This window comes from Oryctolagus cuniculus, chromosome 1 (assembly GCF_964237555.1).
Source record: "Oryctolagus cuniculus chromosome 1, mOryCun1.1, whole genome shotgun sequence".
In the NCBI taxonomy this organism is placed as follows: Eukaryota; Metazoa; Chordata; class Mammalia; order Lagomorpha; family Leporidae; genus Oryctolagus; species Oryctolagus cuniculus.
Window position 1 is genome coordinate 12,207,632 of NC_091432.1, and position 13,897 is coordinate 12,221,528.

General features: G+C 40.6%; 1 protein-coding gene, 1 long non-coding RNA gene and 1 other non-coding gene across 3 annotated transcripts in view; 1 reads left to right on the plus strand and 2 right to left on the minus strand.

Annotated features, from left to right (window-relative positions):
• Positions 1 to 1,368: 1,368 nt before the first annotated feature.
• On the minus strand, positions 1,369 to 13,186 carry MS4A1 (membrane spanning 4-domains A1). Its single transcript, XM_002709189.5, has 7 exons — positions 12,984 to 13,186; positions 6,506 to 6,680; positions 5,976 to 6,098; positions 4,819 to 4,875; positions 3,290 to 3,526; positions 2,311 to 2,412; positions 1,369 to 1,587 (listed from the first exon to the last, which is right to left on the minus strand). The coding sequence occupies exons 2-7, from the start codon at positions 6,662 to 6,664 to the stop codon at positions 1,369 to 1,371; spliced, it is 897 nt and encodes a 298-aa protein (XP_002709235.3). The 5' UTR covers positions 6,665 to 6,680; positions 12,984 to 13,186.
• The window catches only part of LOC127493038 (uncharacterized), a 76,460-nt gene continuing 69,206 nt past the window's right edge, over positions 6,644 to 13,897 (plus strand). Inside the window, exon 1 of the long non-coding RNA XR_007922964.2 lies at positions 6,644 to 7,242. This is a non-coding gene — a long non-coding RNA (uncharacterized lncRNA). The remainder of the gene's footprint in view (positions 7,243 to 13,897) is intronic.
• LOC127485222 (small nucleolar RNA SNORA2/SNORA34 family) lies at positions 10,374 to 10,509 on the minus strand. Its single transcript, XR_007912366.2, has one exon. It is a non-coding gene; the product is annotated as a small nucleolar RNA SNORA2/SNORA34 family (small nucleolar RNA).

Genomic DNA, 13,897 nt, shown 5'->3' on the forward strand with positions numbered 1-13,897 from the left:
AGCATCCCTGTCAAAGCAGGTATTACATTGTCTCTTTACCTGCCACAGTCTTATAGCACTTGTAGCAGGTGCTCAAAGATGGTTGGTAGTTTATAGTAATGTATTCCTAGGTTAACACTCTTTGTAGGTAAGGTAATATGAACAGGAATCAAAAAACAGGATAGCTATGGCCTTAGATTATGTTAATTACCAAACATGACCTTCCTTCTGAGAATATCTATAGTATTTAGTATCTTCATTATACAATCTACCAGCTAATTGATAGTTTAGTTTTCCAAATATTGTGAATATTTATCATTTTTATCCCCAAAAGATAAACTGATTTCTGACTCTGTTTTTCTCAATACCTGTTTAGTGCTGATCAGAAAGTGTGTTCTTAAAAAAACCTGCTAACTAGGATTTAGTAGGTTATGTAGACATTGGGTAGATAATTGATTATTTCAGACATCACAGGACTTGAAGAAGATGACTTTGGTATGATACAATCCTCACAATTCCTAAACATGACTGTTGACAAGTTACCTTTTCTTGTTTACCAGTTACTTTACTTCTTTGATTCACTTGTAAAATAGAGACAATAATCTTTCTTGATTGGGGAAGATCAAATGAGATTATTTGATAAAATACTTTAACATCTGGAAACCATTCTGTAAATATAAGTGTTGATGATTATTTGAGAGTTGGGTGCTCATTATGACCTTTTAAAGTCATTCTTCTGCCTCAAGTAGACAATGCAGTCATAAACCTAGAGCATGGGTTCAGAAAGACATGTCTAAGTTATGCTGTTGGCACACATAAAGGGCTGGGTATGGCCGCTTAAAGCTTCTCTAATGAGATGTGGAATCTCTAAGAATATGTCAATGTCAGCTCTATAGAAAGATGTATGGATTAGGGTCCTTACTGCTTCTCATTATTATTACTTTTTACTTTCTTTAAAACAATGGTGCAAAAGGTATTCAACCAAACACATAGATATGGAAGGAAGTAAAGAGGTTAGGAGTAGCATGCAGCCGTTGTATGTCTTTCCAGTTTCTCTGTTCCTGAGAGAAGAAATGAAAAAAATACTACTACTACTCTACTAAAATGTTTATGCAATGAAAAGGTTAGTGAGAGATCACATTCTACAGTACTTACTCCTTTTTTCAATATAAGAAAGTTGTTCCAAGCATGAAACATTACAATACAATCAACTACAATGGCTACATTCTCTGAGTGTGAGAGAGAAGGAGCAGTGGTCAATCCATGCAAAGACTGGTTGGAAATGTTGAGGATACATGCAGAGTACCTCAAGAAATGGGGGTAACTTTGTCTCTTGGAAGCTTGAGCACTAATGCTTAAGGAAAAGAAACAGAAAGCGGAAGAAACGGTTCAAGGAGAATCGTCATTCTCTACTGGAGGGGATTCCTCATCTTGGGGAGGTTCTGCTAAATTTACTCCTGGCTCCTCCTCCTCCTCTTCTTGGATGGGAATAATTTCAATGTCTTCTTCATTCTTTGGTTGGGAAGATACTTCAGTTAGCTCAACTGCTTCTTCTTTCATCTCAACTGTTTGTTCCTTCTTTTCTTCAGCTGACAGGAGAACCACATTCTAGACAAAACAAAAATTTCTTGTCTTTTACCTTTGCTATCTTTTCCAACAGTCTCTACAAATATTTATCAAATACTTCCTAATTATTATGCTATATGTGTTACTTACTGTGTGCTTCCAGATACCAAGGTTGATTTCCCAGGTGCTCAAGTCCTGATCAGATAACTAACTTATCCAAACTCAGTTGCATGCTCTATTCATATAAAGGGCAACAAGGTCTATCATTTATGAAAATGAACACAAGTGCCATAATGAACTATTGAATTAAGAATATTTATAACAATCTGAAAGATGGCTCTGGGGCTAGGAGTTATTGAAATGAACATAAATAAAATTGAATAATTAGATTTCAAAAATTTTACATACAAAGATTATACATATTTATGGGGTACGATGTGATAGAACTGGTGCCTCTAATCTGCCTTTATTCAACCTTCAGTCATCCTGCTTTTACACATTAACTGTGGAATCATGAAAGCAGAATTGAAGGAATGGTTAGTGAGAGAGTGCATAAAATGTAAAGTTCTACTCACTATCTAACTATGGATTTATAATTTAAGATATTTCTCTATTATTTATCTGCTTTCAAGAAACATGCCAAATAATTTTTCCTGAAGTTTCTAGTTTCAAAGCGTCATAAGATTATGTTCCATAAATGATCCCCTTTGTGAATGTGAATTTTCTGGAGGAAGTTTATGGACAGACACAGTGAACATTACTTACAGCTTTGGGTCTGGAGCACATTCTTTTCCACTCATTCTCAACAATACCAGCTGTCACAAGTTTCTGGAAGAAGGCAAAGATCAGCATCACTGACAAGATGCCCTGAAAAACAACAGAAGGATGAAGGTAAAAATGCAGTAATAGCACAAAGCATGTGGTTGGTACTTAGTCTCAAATCACATTGTTTCCAGGGGCCGGCGTTGTGGCATATCAGGTAAAGTCACCGCCTAAGATTTTGGTATCCCATATGGCACAACTTTGAATCCTGGCAGCTCCATTTCTGAGCCAGCTCCCTACCGAAGCATCTGGGAAAGCAGTGGAAGATGGTCCAGGTAGTTGGATCCCTGCATCTACATGGGAGACCTGGATGAAATTCCTGGCTCCTGGCTTTGGCCTGGCCCAGGCCTGGCCATTGTGGCTGTTTGGGAACTGAACCAGTGGATGGAAGATCCCTCTCTCTCTCTCTCTCTCTAACTCTGATCTTCAAATAAATAAATACATCTTTAAAAAAAATAGTTCCAGCTATAGGTTATGATACAGTGTCATTCCAAGGAGATTGCTCCATACTTTGGAAATGCTTATTTTTACCACCACACCCCCAAAACTACACCAAAAACTCTTGAGGTAAAAGACGTTCATTATATCTAAGGCATTTCTTTTATGTTTATCTTAGTCAATAAGAATGATAAATGAATAATAATGTTAGTAGTAATTAATAAGTAACATTAAAGCAAATGCAAAGCACTTCATATGTAGCAGACACTATTCTTAGTATTTTGTAAATATAAACTCATTAATTCCTCAAAACAACTCTATAAATAGTGTTGCCATATACATTTAGTAGTTGAAGAAATTAGCACAGAGTATGGTTAAAATTCTAGCTCAAAGTTATATGGGTGGTAAGTAGCAGGCCTAGAGTTTATGCTCCTTATAAGGATTCCCTAATTTTTCCCTGGAAAAAAATCAGTTCCACACTTACCAAGAACACAGATTGTACACTGTAACAATATTGTATAGATGGAGAGTTTTTCTCAGAGGGGATAGTTGGTTCACAGTTGTATATATTAATAAGTGAGGTGGAAGCTTTAATAAGATTCAGACTCTCCATTTTTAAAAAATGGGACATTGTAATATTAAGTATGTCCATGATCAAAAGAATTATTCCAGAAATTGCAGCAAAGAGGCTCAATGAATTCATTATCACTTTTCCTTTGACCTGAAATTGAGACACAAATTCATGAATTAGTTTTGATTTCCATTTGGAAAATACAAGCTAGGAAGAAATTCCAGATGCTGTTTCCCAACTCACAAAGTCACTGAACCTAAATTGGACTAAAGTTCTTCTCACCATTGTTTTTAGTCTCTTTTTGTATCTATAAAATAATATTTTCCCCCTTCCTGTTCCTTTGTCAGTCTCATTTTATACTACCACTGTCCATTCAGTTTGTCAAACCAAGATTCTAGCAATGATCCGTAATAATTTTATCTTGTATTCTTGCACTCCTATCACTGCCATTATCTTAGCAGGCATTCATTAAATGGTTCTTGCATAAATTAAAACAAATATTATCTAGATTATTCTCTGAATACGAAAATAGAGGTTTTCACAGCCCACTTATCATCAAATGGGAGTAAAAAGCACCAACACTACTATTTACTTTCTATGGAGACAGGTTGTGATCAGTCCCAGCCTACAATCTTTAAAAATGCAACTAGGACTGATGTCTTTGGGTAGCATAGGTAAGAGACTGTGCATGTTCTACCTTGCAGTGCTGATAAGAGGTTGAAATGGAAAGATACATGTGACAAGTACTTTAAAGGTATGGAGTTACTGATGATCATTTCATGACACACACATTTCATGCCTGGCTATGTGACCTACAGATGGTGAGACAGTATGTGTAACAATTTTGGGGGAATAGAATAATTTGGTCTTGCTAAGCATTTTACCTACCCAACATTGAGTTAGATCACTTCTAGAGAAGAATCATCTCAATATACTCAGTCCATCAGTGACTTTAAAATTGACTCAACTTAGTCAATAAAAAGTGTTGGGAAAGGGTTTTCTTGGGAGAAAACTTGCTGCTAAACTCTTCCTCACACATTCAGAATCATCCCCAGGCATTATATGAGTGGCATCACACTGTAGCTCTTTAGAGCCTCTGAAACATGCTGATTTCCTATGGCAACAAGGGCTCTACCTCTATCTTACAGGTGAAAATGTAGTAGTACATAGCAGTACTTAAGGTTAAGGCTATAACTTAGCTAGATAGTATCACATTGATAATTTTCCCAAGTAGTAGTCTGGGAGAAATGACATAACTTTCAAAAATGTCTATTATTTCCACCCAACAGGTAACATTCACAGAACTGTGAATACAGGCTTCCTCGCTCTGCCTTTAGTTCTGTTTCCACAGATATATTTCAGGTAGATCTCACTTTCAAGTTTTCCATAAGTAAAATCACAATCCATTCTAGAGGATTCTAGAAGGACATATGGTTACTTGCCAAATTGTTCCTGGGATTTTTCTCTGCTGCCACCAGGAGTGATCCTGAAAGAATATACTGTAAAAAGAGAGAAGAGGTGTGAGGGGAAGTGGGAGAAAGAGAAAAAGTGGAGACACAGGGAGATAACATTTTCACATTAAGAACTGGTCATAAAAAAGTCACCCATACTTCTAACCTCTTTACTAAACTATGCACCCATTTTCATCTGGTTCATTCACTTTATAGCAGTTGTATTTTTTCCTTTATTCAGCCTTAACCACATTCAGTTTAACCATCTGGGGATCAGTGAGTAGGTACATAAGACAAAGGAGAAAAGAACTCATATTTCCTTCTCAATTCATAGTAACATGAAGTTAAGAGCTTTATTTTTAGTTTTTCTTTTATTTATGGAGATGATCTTTGAGTTCACAACACTTTTAAGTGATTTTAATGCCAATCAATATAGTAGGAAATACTTGGCCTGAATGTGATAGCCACTCTATTAAAATGTTGGCTGCTACAGGAAATGATGAATATTTCTCATCTTCCTCTTCTAGTGTTCAAGTTGTAAAAGATTGGAAATTTGTTCTAAAAATGTCCATCCTGGTCTCACCTTTATAGTGGCAGCCATGAAGAGTGTCATAGGGATGTAAACAGCATTGGCCCATGCCACATCTGGGCAGGATAACAGATTATAAGAACATAGACATGAAGCAGCTCAAGGGAGTGCTGCTCTACTAATAAGCAAAAGGCAGTTGATCTGGGCTAGGACTAATTTCATCAGGTATCATAGAAACAATAGAACCGTCGTGAAGGAGCAGGTGGGGGAATGAGATGTCCTTGCTCCCTTCTGCTTTCCCAAACACTGCTGAATGGTCCAGATATTTACTGTCTTCCCCATCAAAATTCACGGTGGACAGGTCCTATTTTGAGCAATATTTCTTTCCTTTGTAGACCCTCACAGGGCTTATTTCACTGAATACACGTGAAGCATGACCACCAACTCTCAACTATGAGATTCACAATTTAATCATTCTCTTCACACCTAATTATTTTAACTGAATAACCTATTTCCTACTCATCCATTTTCCTAAACACAAATAATCTGGCATAGCCTCATGAAGCCTTTAGACATTGTACTGCACCAATCCCCAAATGGTTGTTAAGTTTTCACTCACCATAACGCCTCCCCAGAGAGGGTACCACACAGCCACACAGATGGGTGCATAGACTCCCCCAATAGGGATCATCAGAAGGCCCCCCAGGGCAATGTGGAAGAACCCATTCATAATCTGGACAGCCTGGGGAAAGAACATGGGTGCCAATGAGTGAACTGAAATCATCGTTGGAAGGCAAAGGTAAGGTTGGCAGCCCTGGCTCCTGACTTGGGTCTGTGCAATGTGTGTGAAAGAAGGAGAGGAGGTGCTGAGAATTTTGCCCTTTTGTTATTTAGATCTGTATTCCTCACCATATGAGAGAAGCAGGAAGACCTGGGATTCTAGCAGTGGACTGAGAAATCCCTAACCACACAGGACTTCAAACAAAAAGGTGTATAAGATCACCTTGAGGTGATCCAAGTGATAACTTTTCTGATACCACCCCGTGTTGTCCCACTGGGTCAGGGACTGAATTCTGTGCATGGGTTTACAGCATCAGCTTCTGGAGACCATCGAAACCCTAGGGTATGGAATACAGGGAAGTGACTTACCCCCAAAGCCTTGGATTCCCTGAGGAAGAAGCTTTGTGTGGGGCCCACCACTGAAGGTGTCTTCCTGAAGACTACTTTTGGAACAGGCTGCATGGCAATTGGGCCCTTCATGGGCTCTCCAGGACAGTTTCCACTTACTGAATTTCTAGGTGTTGTCATTTCACTTGCAAGACTCCTAAAATGAAACAATAAAATGAGGAGAGAGGGAACACATTTTTTTTTTTTTCCAATTGTGTCTTGGGTGTTGCATCTGAATGCTTCTCTCAATATTCCCTCCCCTGTGGGTGTCATTGAGGGTAGACAGCTTTGGCTTCTTTTGGTGACCTTAGACCTAAAGCAAGGCTTACTGCCAGGTTCTAAGAAGAGCCCTGGAGGGGTGATCTTAGGCCAGGACATCGTGACAGCCATGCTGGGGGCACAGTTCACCTCTATGTCCACATGCCTTGTTTCTCATCCTTGATGCTTTTCTTATGCTTTACAATAGGAAGATGTCTTCTCTATTGACATGTTTTTGTGCTTTTTCTTATCTACCCTTGTCTATTGTGATGGCCAGAGGCATCAAGACAGAGTGTGGAGAGTATGGTCCTTTACATGAGGAGCTGACCGTGGCCCTCTGCCTGCCTCTAATTCTACAATTCATGTTGAGAAGGCACTTTAATGTCATGTGAGATCATGGCCTCTTAGACCACATTGCCTGGGATTTAACAGTGGTTCTTCTGTTTTCTCGGAGACTTTGGGTAAGTGCTTTAAAGTCTCTGGGCCTCAAGTTCTTCAACTGTAAAGTGAAATGTGAATATAATAATTCTAATCTCATAGGTTGTTAGAGTATTTAAATAAGCCAGTGGTTTGTGCATGGCTGATGTCTTGTCATTAATTTGTAGCTCCAGTGTCAGCTCCTCAGCGAAGCTTTTCTGGACTTTGAATATGTAGCACATATTCCTATTTATATTTCTCTCTCTCTCCCTGTCTCTCTCCCTCCCTGTCTCCCTCCCTCCCTGTCTCCCTCCCTCTCTCCCTCCCTCCCTCTTATAATGTACTGAAATTAAAGAAAATAAATATTTGCTTCATAGCTATTATCACTATGAGAAATTGCCGAATTTATTTAATTGCTTATGTCTCTTTCTACAGAATGTTAATTCCATCAAAACACAGATTTTGTTCTTTTTTAAGTATCTAAAATAATAGTTTAGTAACTTCATGATAAATATTAGTAAAGAAATAAATTTATACCAATTACCATTTCTGAATAGATGCTATTTTATTCTGTCGGTGTTCTTTTTTTTTTTCTTGCATTTCTAAGCATTAGTTTCTATTTTGTCCATCTATAAAGTAAAAACCACAATACCACTCTGATGGAGATGTTATAGGAAATAAATGTGCTATCATATGTGAATATACCCAGAAAGAATGCGGCAAATCTTTTTTGTTGGTATTCTTGATATATTTGTTTCTGAAGTAAGGTGGCAATTCCAGCTCTAACATTTTAATATTCTGTTCAGTCCTCATATTTTCTGCTTCCTTTTGGCAATCATAAATCAGTCAATTAGGTGAATTCTTTTGGAACTTTCGTGGACCCTGGAAAGCCCTATTTGGGGGATGCATCTTTGACCTTGTGTTTATGAATTATGAGTCACATACAGAGACTTGAAAATCAGACTGTGTGTATAATTTAATACATATCTTAATAAAGTTACACAGAACTGGGTACTGCAGGTGTGCTCTATGGCGGGTTGTTGGGTATCTGCCACATTTGTACTCTGTTTATAGTCAAAATGAAATTTCACACAGGACATCTCATTTGAGCCTCATAAAGCAGATAGTGGCTGAATCTTTGCTTCTGTTTTGTAAAAGAGGAAACAAGGGCAGAGAAAAGTTAGGTGACTTTTTCAAAGTTACAGTTACTAAAGACTAAGAACGAGGATCCAGATCTATCAAATGAAGTATCCATGGGACCAGGATGTTTTGTCTCTCCTATGGGGAAGAGGACTCCAGTCTTTCTCTCGTGACTCCCTTTCAATTATATCTCATTTTTATGACTACAAATCAACTGAAAAATAGATTATGTGTCTGGGGCACAGGCCAGACAGGGAGAGAAGAGGCTGTGACTGAATGTTTCTCATTTGATTTTTTTCCCATGCCCTAGATTACCAGCTGTCATGTTTCCTGGTGATCTGCATTATACCACAAACCACATCCACAAGACCACCGATAAAAAGGAATACATTAATTTAGCCCACTAAGGAGTTTGTAAACTGATTTGGTCAATAGGCAGAATTTCTAGAGCTGGCAAAACCTCAAAAACCGTTCTGTTGATTTCACAAATGAGGAAGCTACAGCTTAGGGAAGGGAGGTACCTTGCTAAAATCCTCACTTAGTAACAGAGCCAAAATGGATAGCAGTCACCAGGGCTCTGATGTTGATGGTCTTTTTTTTTATTCTTTTTCCTTAAGATTTGTTTGTTTATTTATTTGAAAAGTAGGATTACAAAGAAAGAGAGGAGGAGAGACTGAGAGAGAGCTCTCTATTCACTAGTTCACTCCCCAGATGGCTGCAATGGCCAGAACTGGGCCAGGCTGAAGCCAGGATCCAGGCGCTTCTTCCAGGTCTCCCACGTGGATAGCAGGGGCCCAACTAGTTGAGTCATCTTCTGCTGCTTTTCCCAGGCCACTAGCAGGGAGCTGGATCAGAAGTGGAGCCGGAACATGAAATGGTGCCCATATGGGATGCTGGCATTGCATGAGGTGGCTTTTATCCGCTGTGCCACAATGCCAGGCCATGTTGATGATCTTTCTGCAGTATCACCGGCAAGACCAGAGCACCTGCTATGTACCAGGGACATTGTGTGTGTTATTTCCAACTCTCTCAACACCTTTCTCACTAAGTAGGCATTTCATCTCCTCCATAATGATGTGAAAATGACTTTAGAAGAGGCTAATTAACTTTACCAAGGTCCAATGGCAAATATGGAATGTTCTGGAAGTCATTATTCTCCTCCCCAGAACAGTAAGTGTAGAGAAGATAAGGTGCAAAAGCCATCACTATACTCCTAAATCTCTATATATGAAAAACATGAAATATGTTCACCTTATATGAATAAAAAATTGTATTAAAAAAGTGCAAAAGTCATCAGTTTTTGTACTGGAAAGAGATGACTATAGTACCATTGTTTTAATTTCATGTTATCAACTGCTATATTTGGGCTTTGTCTATACTATTGGTGAGCGAAATCTTTTCTGCAAGCAAATTCTACTCTGGCTGTGTCTGTAGTCACCAAAAGCAGTGATAATCTGGTGGGGGGGCAACCATATTTGCACAAAGCCTTCAATGAGTATTACTACACTACAGTGGTTTATAAGCAAAAACATGGCAGTTTTTTTTTTTTTTTTTTTGACAGGCAGAGTGGACAGTGAGAGAGAGAGACAGAGAGAAAGGTCTTCCTTTTGCCGTTGGTTCACCCTCCAATGGCCGCCGCACCGCGCTGATCCGATGGCAGGAGCCAGGAGCCAGGTGCTTTTCCTGGTCTCCCATGGGGTGCAGGGCCCAAGCACCTGGGCCATCCTCCACTGCACTCCCTGGCCACAGCAGAGAGCTGGCCTGGAAGAGGGGCAACCGGGACAGAACCCGGCGCCCCGACCGGGACTAGAACCCGGTGTGCCGGCGCCGCTAGGCGGAGGATTAGCCTAGTGAGCCGCGGCGCCGGCCACATGGCAGTTTTTACATAATACTCCATTTTTTTTTTCTGGAATCAGTCTCTCTAGAATATTTGTGTTTGTTTGTTTGTTTTGGTGCCAGGGCACTGTAGGTTGACTGCGTAATAAGTTTTCAGCCCGTGGAAATACATAAAATGGATTTTTTAATAAGACAACTCTGGTGTTTCTTCCAAATGAAGTGACATTATATTTCTGAAGTTCTGAAATGGTCAACAGACCATGGAAAGACATTTCTTTAGACTCCTGCTTGAAACCAACAGCTTCAGCAAACTACTGGTCTTGATTCAGGGCCAATATAAAACGGATATTAAAGATTGCTGAAACTTTGCCTTGTCATTTACAAAAAAATTTCTCAATGACTTAAAACAGTGACAACACAGTTATGATCAAAGATGAGTTGGTAGCTTAGTAGTGATTATTTGCCACATTAGTAAATATGTGAAAATGGTATTTTATTTCAGTTTTTGTCATGCACTATTCCATTGTATTGCACACAGCAATTTCTGCAAATCACTTTTGACTTTTAAAGGTACAACTATTTCTGTGCCATCCACTGAAAAGGAGCCCAGAACTTTCATTGATTTTGGCTTGAATAATAACATTTTGGCCCAATGATCCCATCATCTACTGAGATTCAGAGGGGCCCCCTTTTTGACTGAAGTGTGCACTGACTCCCAATCCCAGAGTCCCCTTCCTTTAATCGGGCCATGTCCCTAGTCACCACCAACAGCGCCTTTCCTGCACCCAGCTGCTTCATAGCTCTGCCTTCCTCTCTCCCCACTTCCTCACCACCCACTCACTCCTCACTGCTTTGCAGTTAGTTCCTGTCAGAGTCATTCAACAGGAACTGCTATATGGAGACTGCGCTAGCGAATCAGGGACCTTTTCTCAGGCATCGCACCTCAGATGGCTTTATTTCTGTCACCCCTGCCTCAGAAATTGAAGCCACAGTTCAGCCCGTGTGACCAATTCACACCACTTCTCCCTCCGTGATGTCTCCCCAACATGGGCCTCTCTCCTCCATTCAGTGTCGCCCCCATGAATTCGGGACTCATTTATTTTCCTGGGTTGTTAGCACAAAAATGTGTGCATCTGCGCACGATCTTTCTCGTTTCTAATCTCTCCTCCACAAGGCTGCTAGATCAGGTTCCCTATGTCATGGCTCAGTTCAGGCTGTTCCTGACCTGGAGCTCTTTCCCTGTCACTGGCTCCTGGAGAAACAGAAACCTGCCATCTGGTTCTTCAAAGCTTTCACACTTCAGTCCACCACGACTTTCAAGGTTTGTATCCCATTGCTCCCCACCAGGGCCACTGGTCTGGAGGTGTCTTCAGTTCTCTGCTTTGAGTCCTTTCCACTTTGAAATGCGCCCTTCCTCTTCACTTCCAAGCTCTCTGCTGAGACACTCACATCACCTGGGGCTGGTCTTGCTCTCCTCATCTGATCACAGGGCAAAGCTCACACTTCTTCACCTCCCTCATTTGCCGCTACTTTCTTTCTAAGTTAAATGGCAGTGCATACAAGGGAGTGTAAATTTCTCAAGGAAATTGTCCTATTGAGATAATATTGGGAAGCTGTTCCCTACATAGTGTAAACATTAAACTGAACAAACAACATTATTGCTTCCTCAGAAATGTTTTTACAGATGCTTAGGATGTCAGTCTAAATGGTGGTCATTTCAGTTCACCTGATCAGTGAGATTAAGTCATTTTATAAGAAACTAGAAAGTGGAGTCATACACACACACAGGAATGATGCATATATACATACGAGTTTTAGGAAAAAATTCGCCATGGTCAAACATTAATTTGTTTTGTCCTCGTTAGAGCATACTTCCCAGGGCCTGCTCTTACTCTGGGCTTCTTATGTGATGGATCTGAGGCAAGATTTTGTGCTGGTCTGGTATCTGCCAATCCCCGCCACATAAGGTTAGTCAGGGAGGCTTAATATCATTCAGGTGTATTTACATTTAACAGGACATACGTGGAGAGAAAAGCCTTTAAATCAAGGAAGGGAGTTATTTTCATTATGTCCATAACTGTTTTCTTTCTTGGTCTACAGCAGTCCTAAGGACTTCAGTTCATTTACTTTTTTTTTTTTTTTTTTTTTTTTTTTTTGACAGGCAGAGTGGACAGAGAGACAGAGAGAAAGGTCTTCCTTTTCCATTGGTTCATCCCACAATGGCCGCTGCGGCCGGTGCACTGCGCTGACCCAAAGCCAAGAGCAGGTGCTTCTCCTGGTCTCCCATGGGGTGCAGGGCCCAAGGACTTGGGCCATCCTCCACTGCACTCCCGGGCCACAGCAGAGAGCTTGCCTGGAAGAGGGGCAACCGGGACAGAATCCGGCGCCCTGACCGGGACTAGAACCCGGTGTGCTGGCGCCGCAGGTGGAGGATTAGCCTAGTGAGCCGCGGCGCCGGCCTCATTTTCTCTTTGTAATGCAGTGGGTACTACTATTGCCCCCATTTTATAGACAAGCAAGCTGAGGCTCATTGAGATTTAGTAATTTGCCCGTGGTTAGATGGCTTGTCAATGCTAGAGCTCCAGCTTGAATCATGTTTTAAGCTACATGCAGTAGTCTACTAACTTTGGAGAATGGTTAAGGTGTTGGGTGGGCAAGAATCTTTGATCTCATACCTTGTCAAATCATGACACAACTGCAAAGTCGGGGGAAGTCCTAGAATTAAAACTGAGACACTCTGGTCTCCAAAACCATCTTAGGCCCTGTCACGTTTTTAAAGCCAGTTGAAAGAAAACAAATAATTCCTTACCTGAGTCTCCAAGTTCAACAGCCGATTTCGATGCAACGCAGGCAGTGGAGTTGAGTTCGATGCCGCTGGTTTCTCAAGAACTCTGGGAGGGTGAGTGAGATAGGTGAGGCCTGGGGCTGGGATTTCTGATAGATACCAGGTGACAGGAAATAACTAGCTTCTGCTACCTTGGGCTTTGCTCCAGTTACTCTGGTTTGATATACACTTACCAGAGCCGAATGAGATAGAAAAAAGTTTCTGCCTTACCAGGCGGTTTCACTTCTTGAAAAAGACCCCAGGGGACTGCCTGGTGCACTTCATGCTACCTTAATTAGAAGAACTTCTGTAGCCCCCACCCTGCAAGCAGGTGTGGATGGTGGGTCCCTGAGGGCCTCTAGAAAATCTCCAAAGATAGGACTGACTTTTACCTTCTTCACTTTTAGGAGTGAGTAGGTGGGGACAAGGCATCCATGCAGAGATTCAAGGATCAGTGAGCCCATACGCTTGAGGGAGTTGTACTTATCCATCCCTCCTGTCTTCATTGGTTTGTGCTTTGGGTTTTATCAGACCATGTATGACTTGTGTCAGGTTTAGCAGAAATGACCTAAAAATGTACTTTGATGCCACAAGACATGTACCCGGATGTTTGATGCAAAAGTTAGCCTCGATATAAATTGAAATTGTGTTTTACGTGAGAAGCAGTTTTTTCCCTGCTGTCTGTCTAGTTCCTTTGTCCCATCTTTTCTTAGCCTAGGCTGGAACTTCATGGCCATCAAACCCAATGCTAGATCAAGTGGGCAAATTGAAAGAATTGGTGGCACCAGAAGAGTCTAAAGAAGATGAAAAGTTTTGCCCAAAGACTTTGTCAAACTCCCCCTTCCATGGGTAACTTTTTTGGTCCATATGTTGGATTTTTAAAATTACTTTCTAATTTC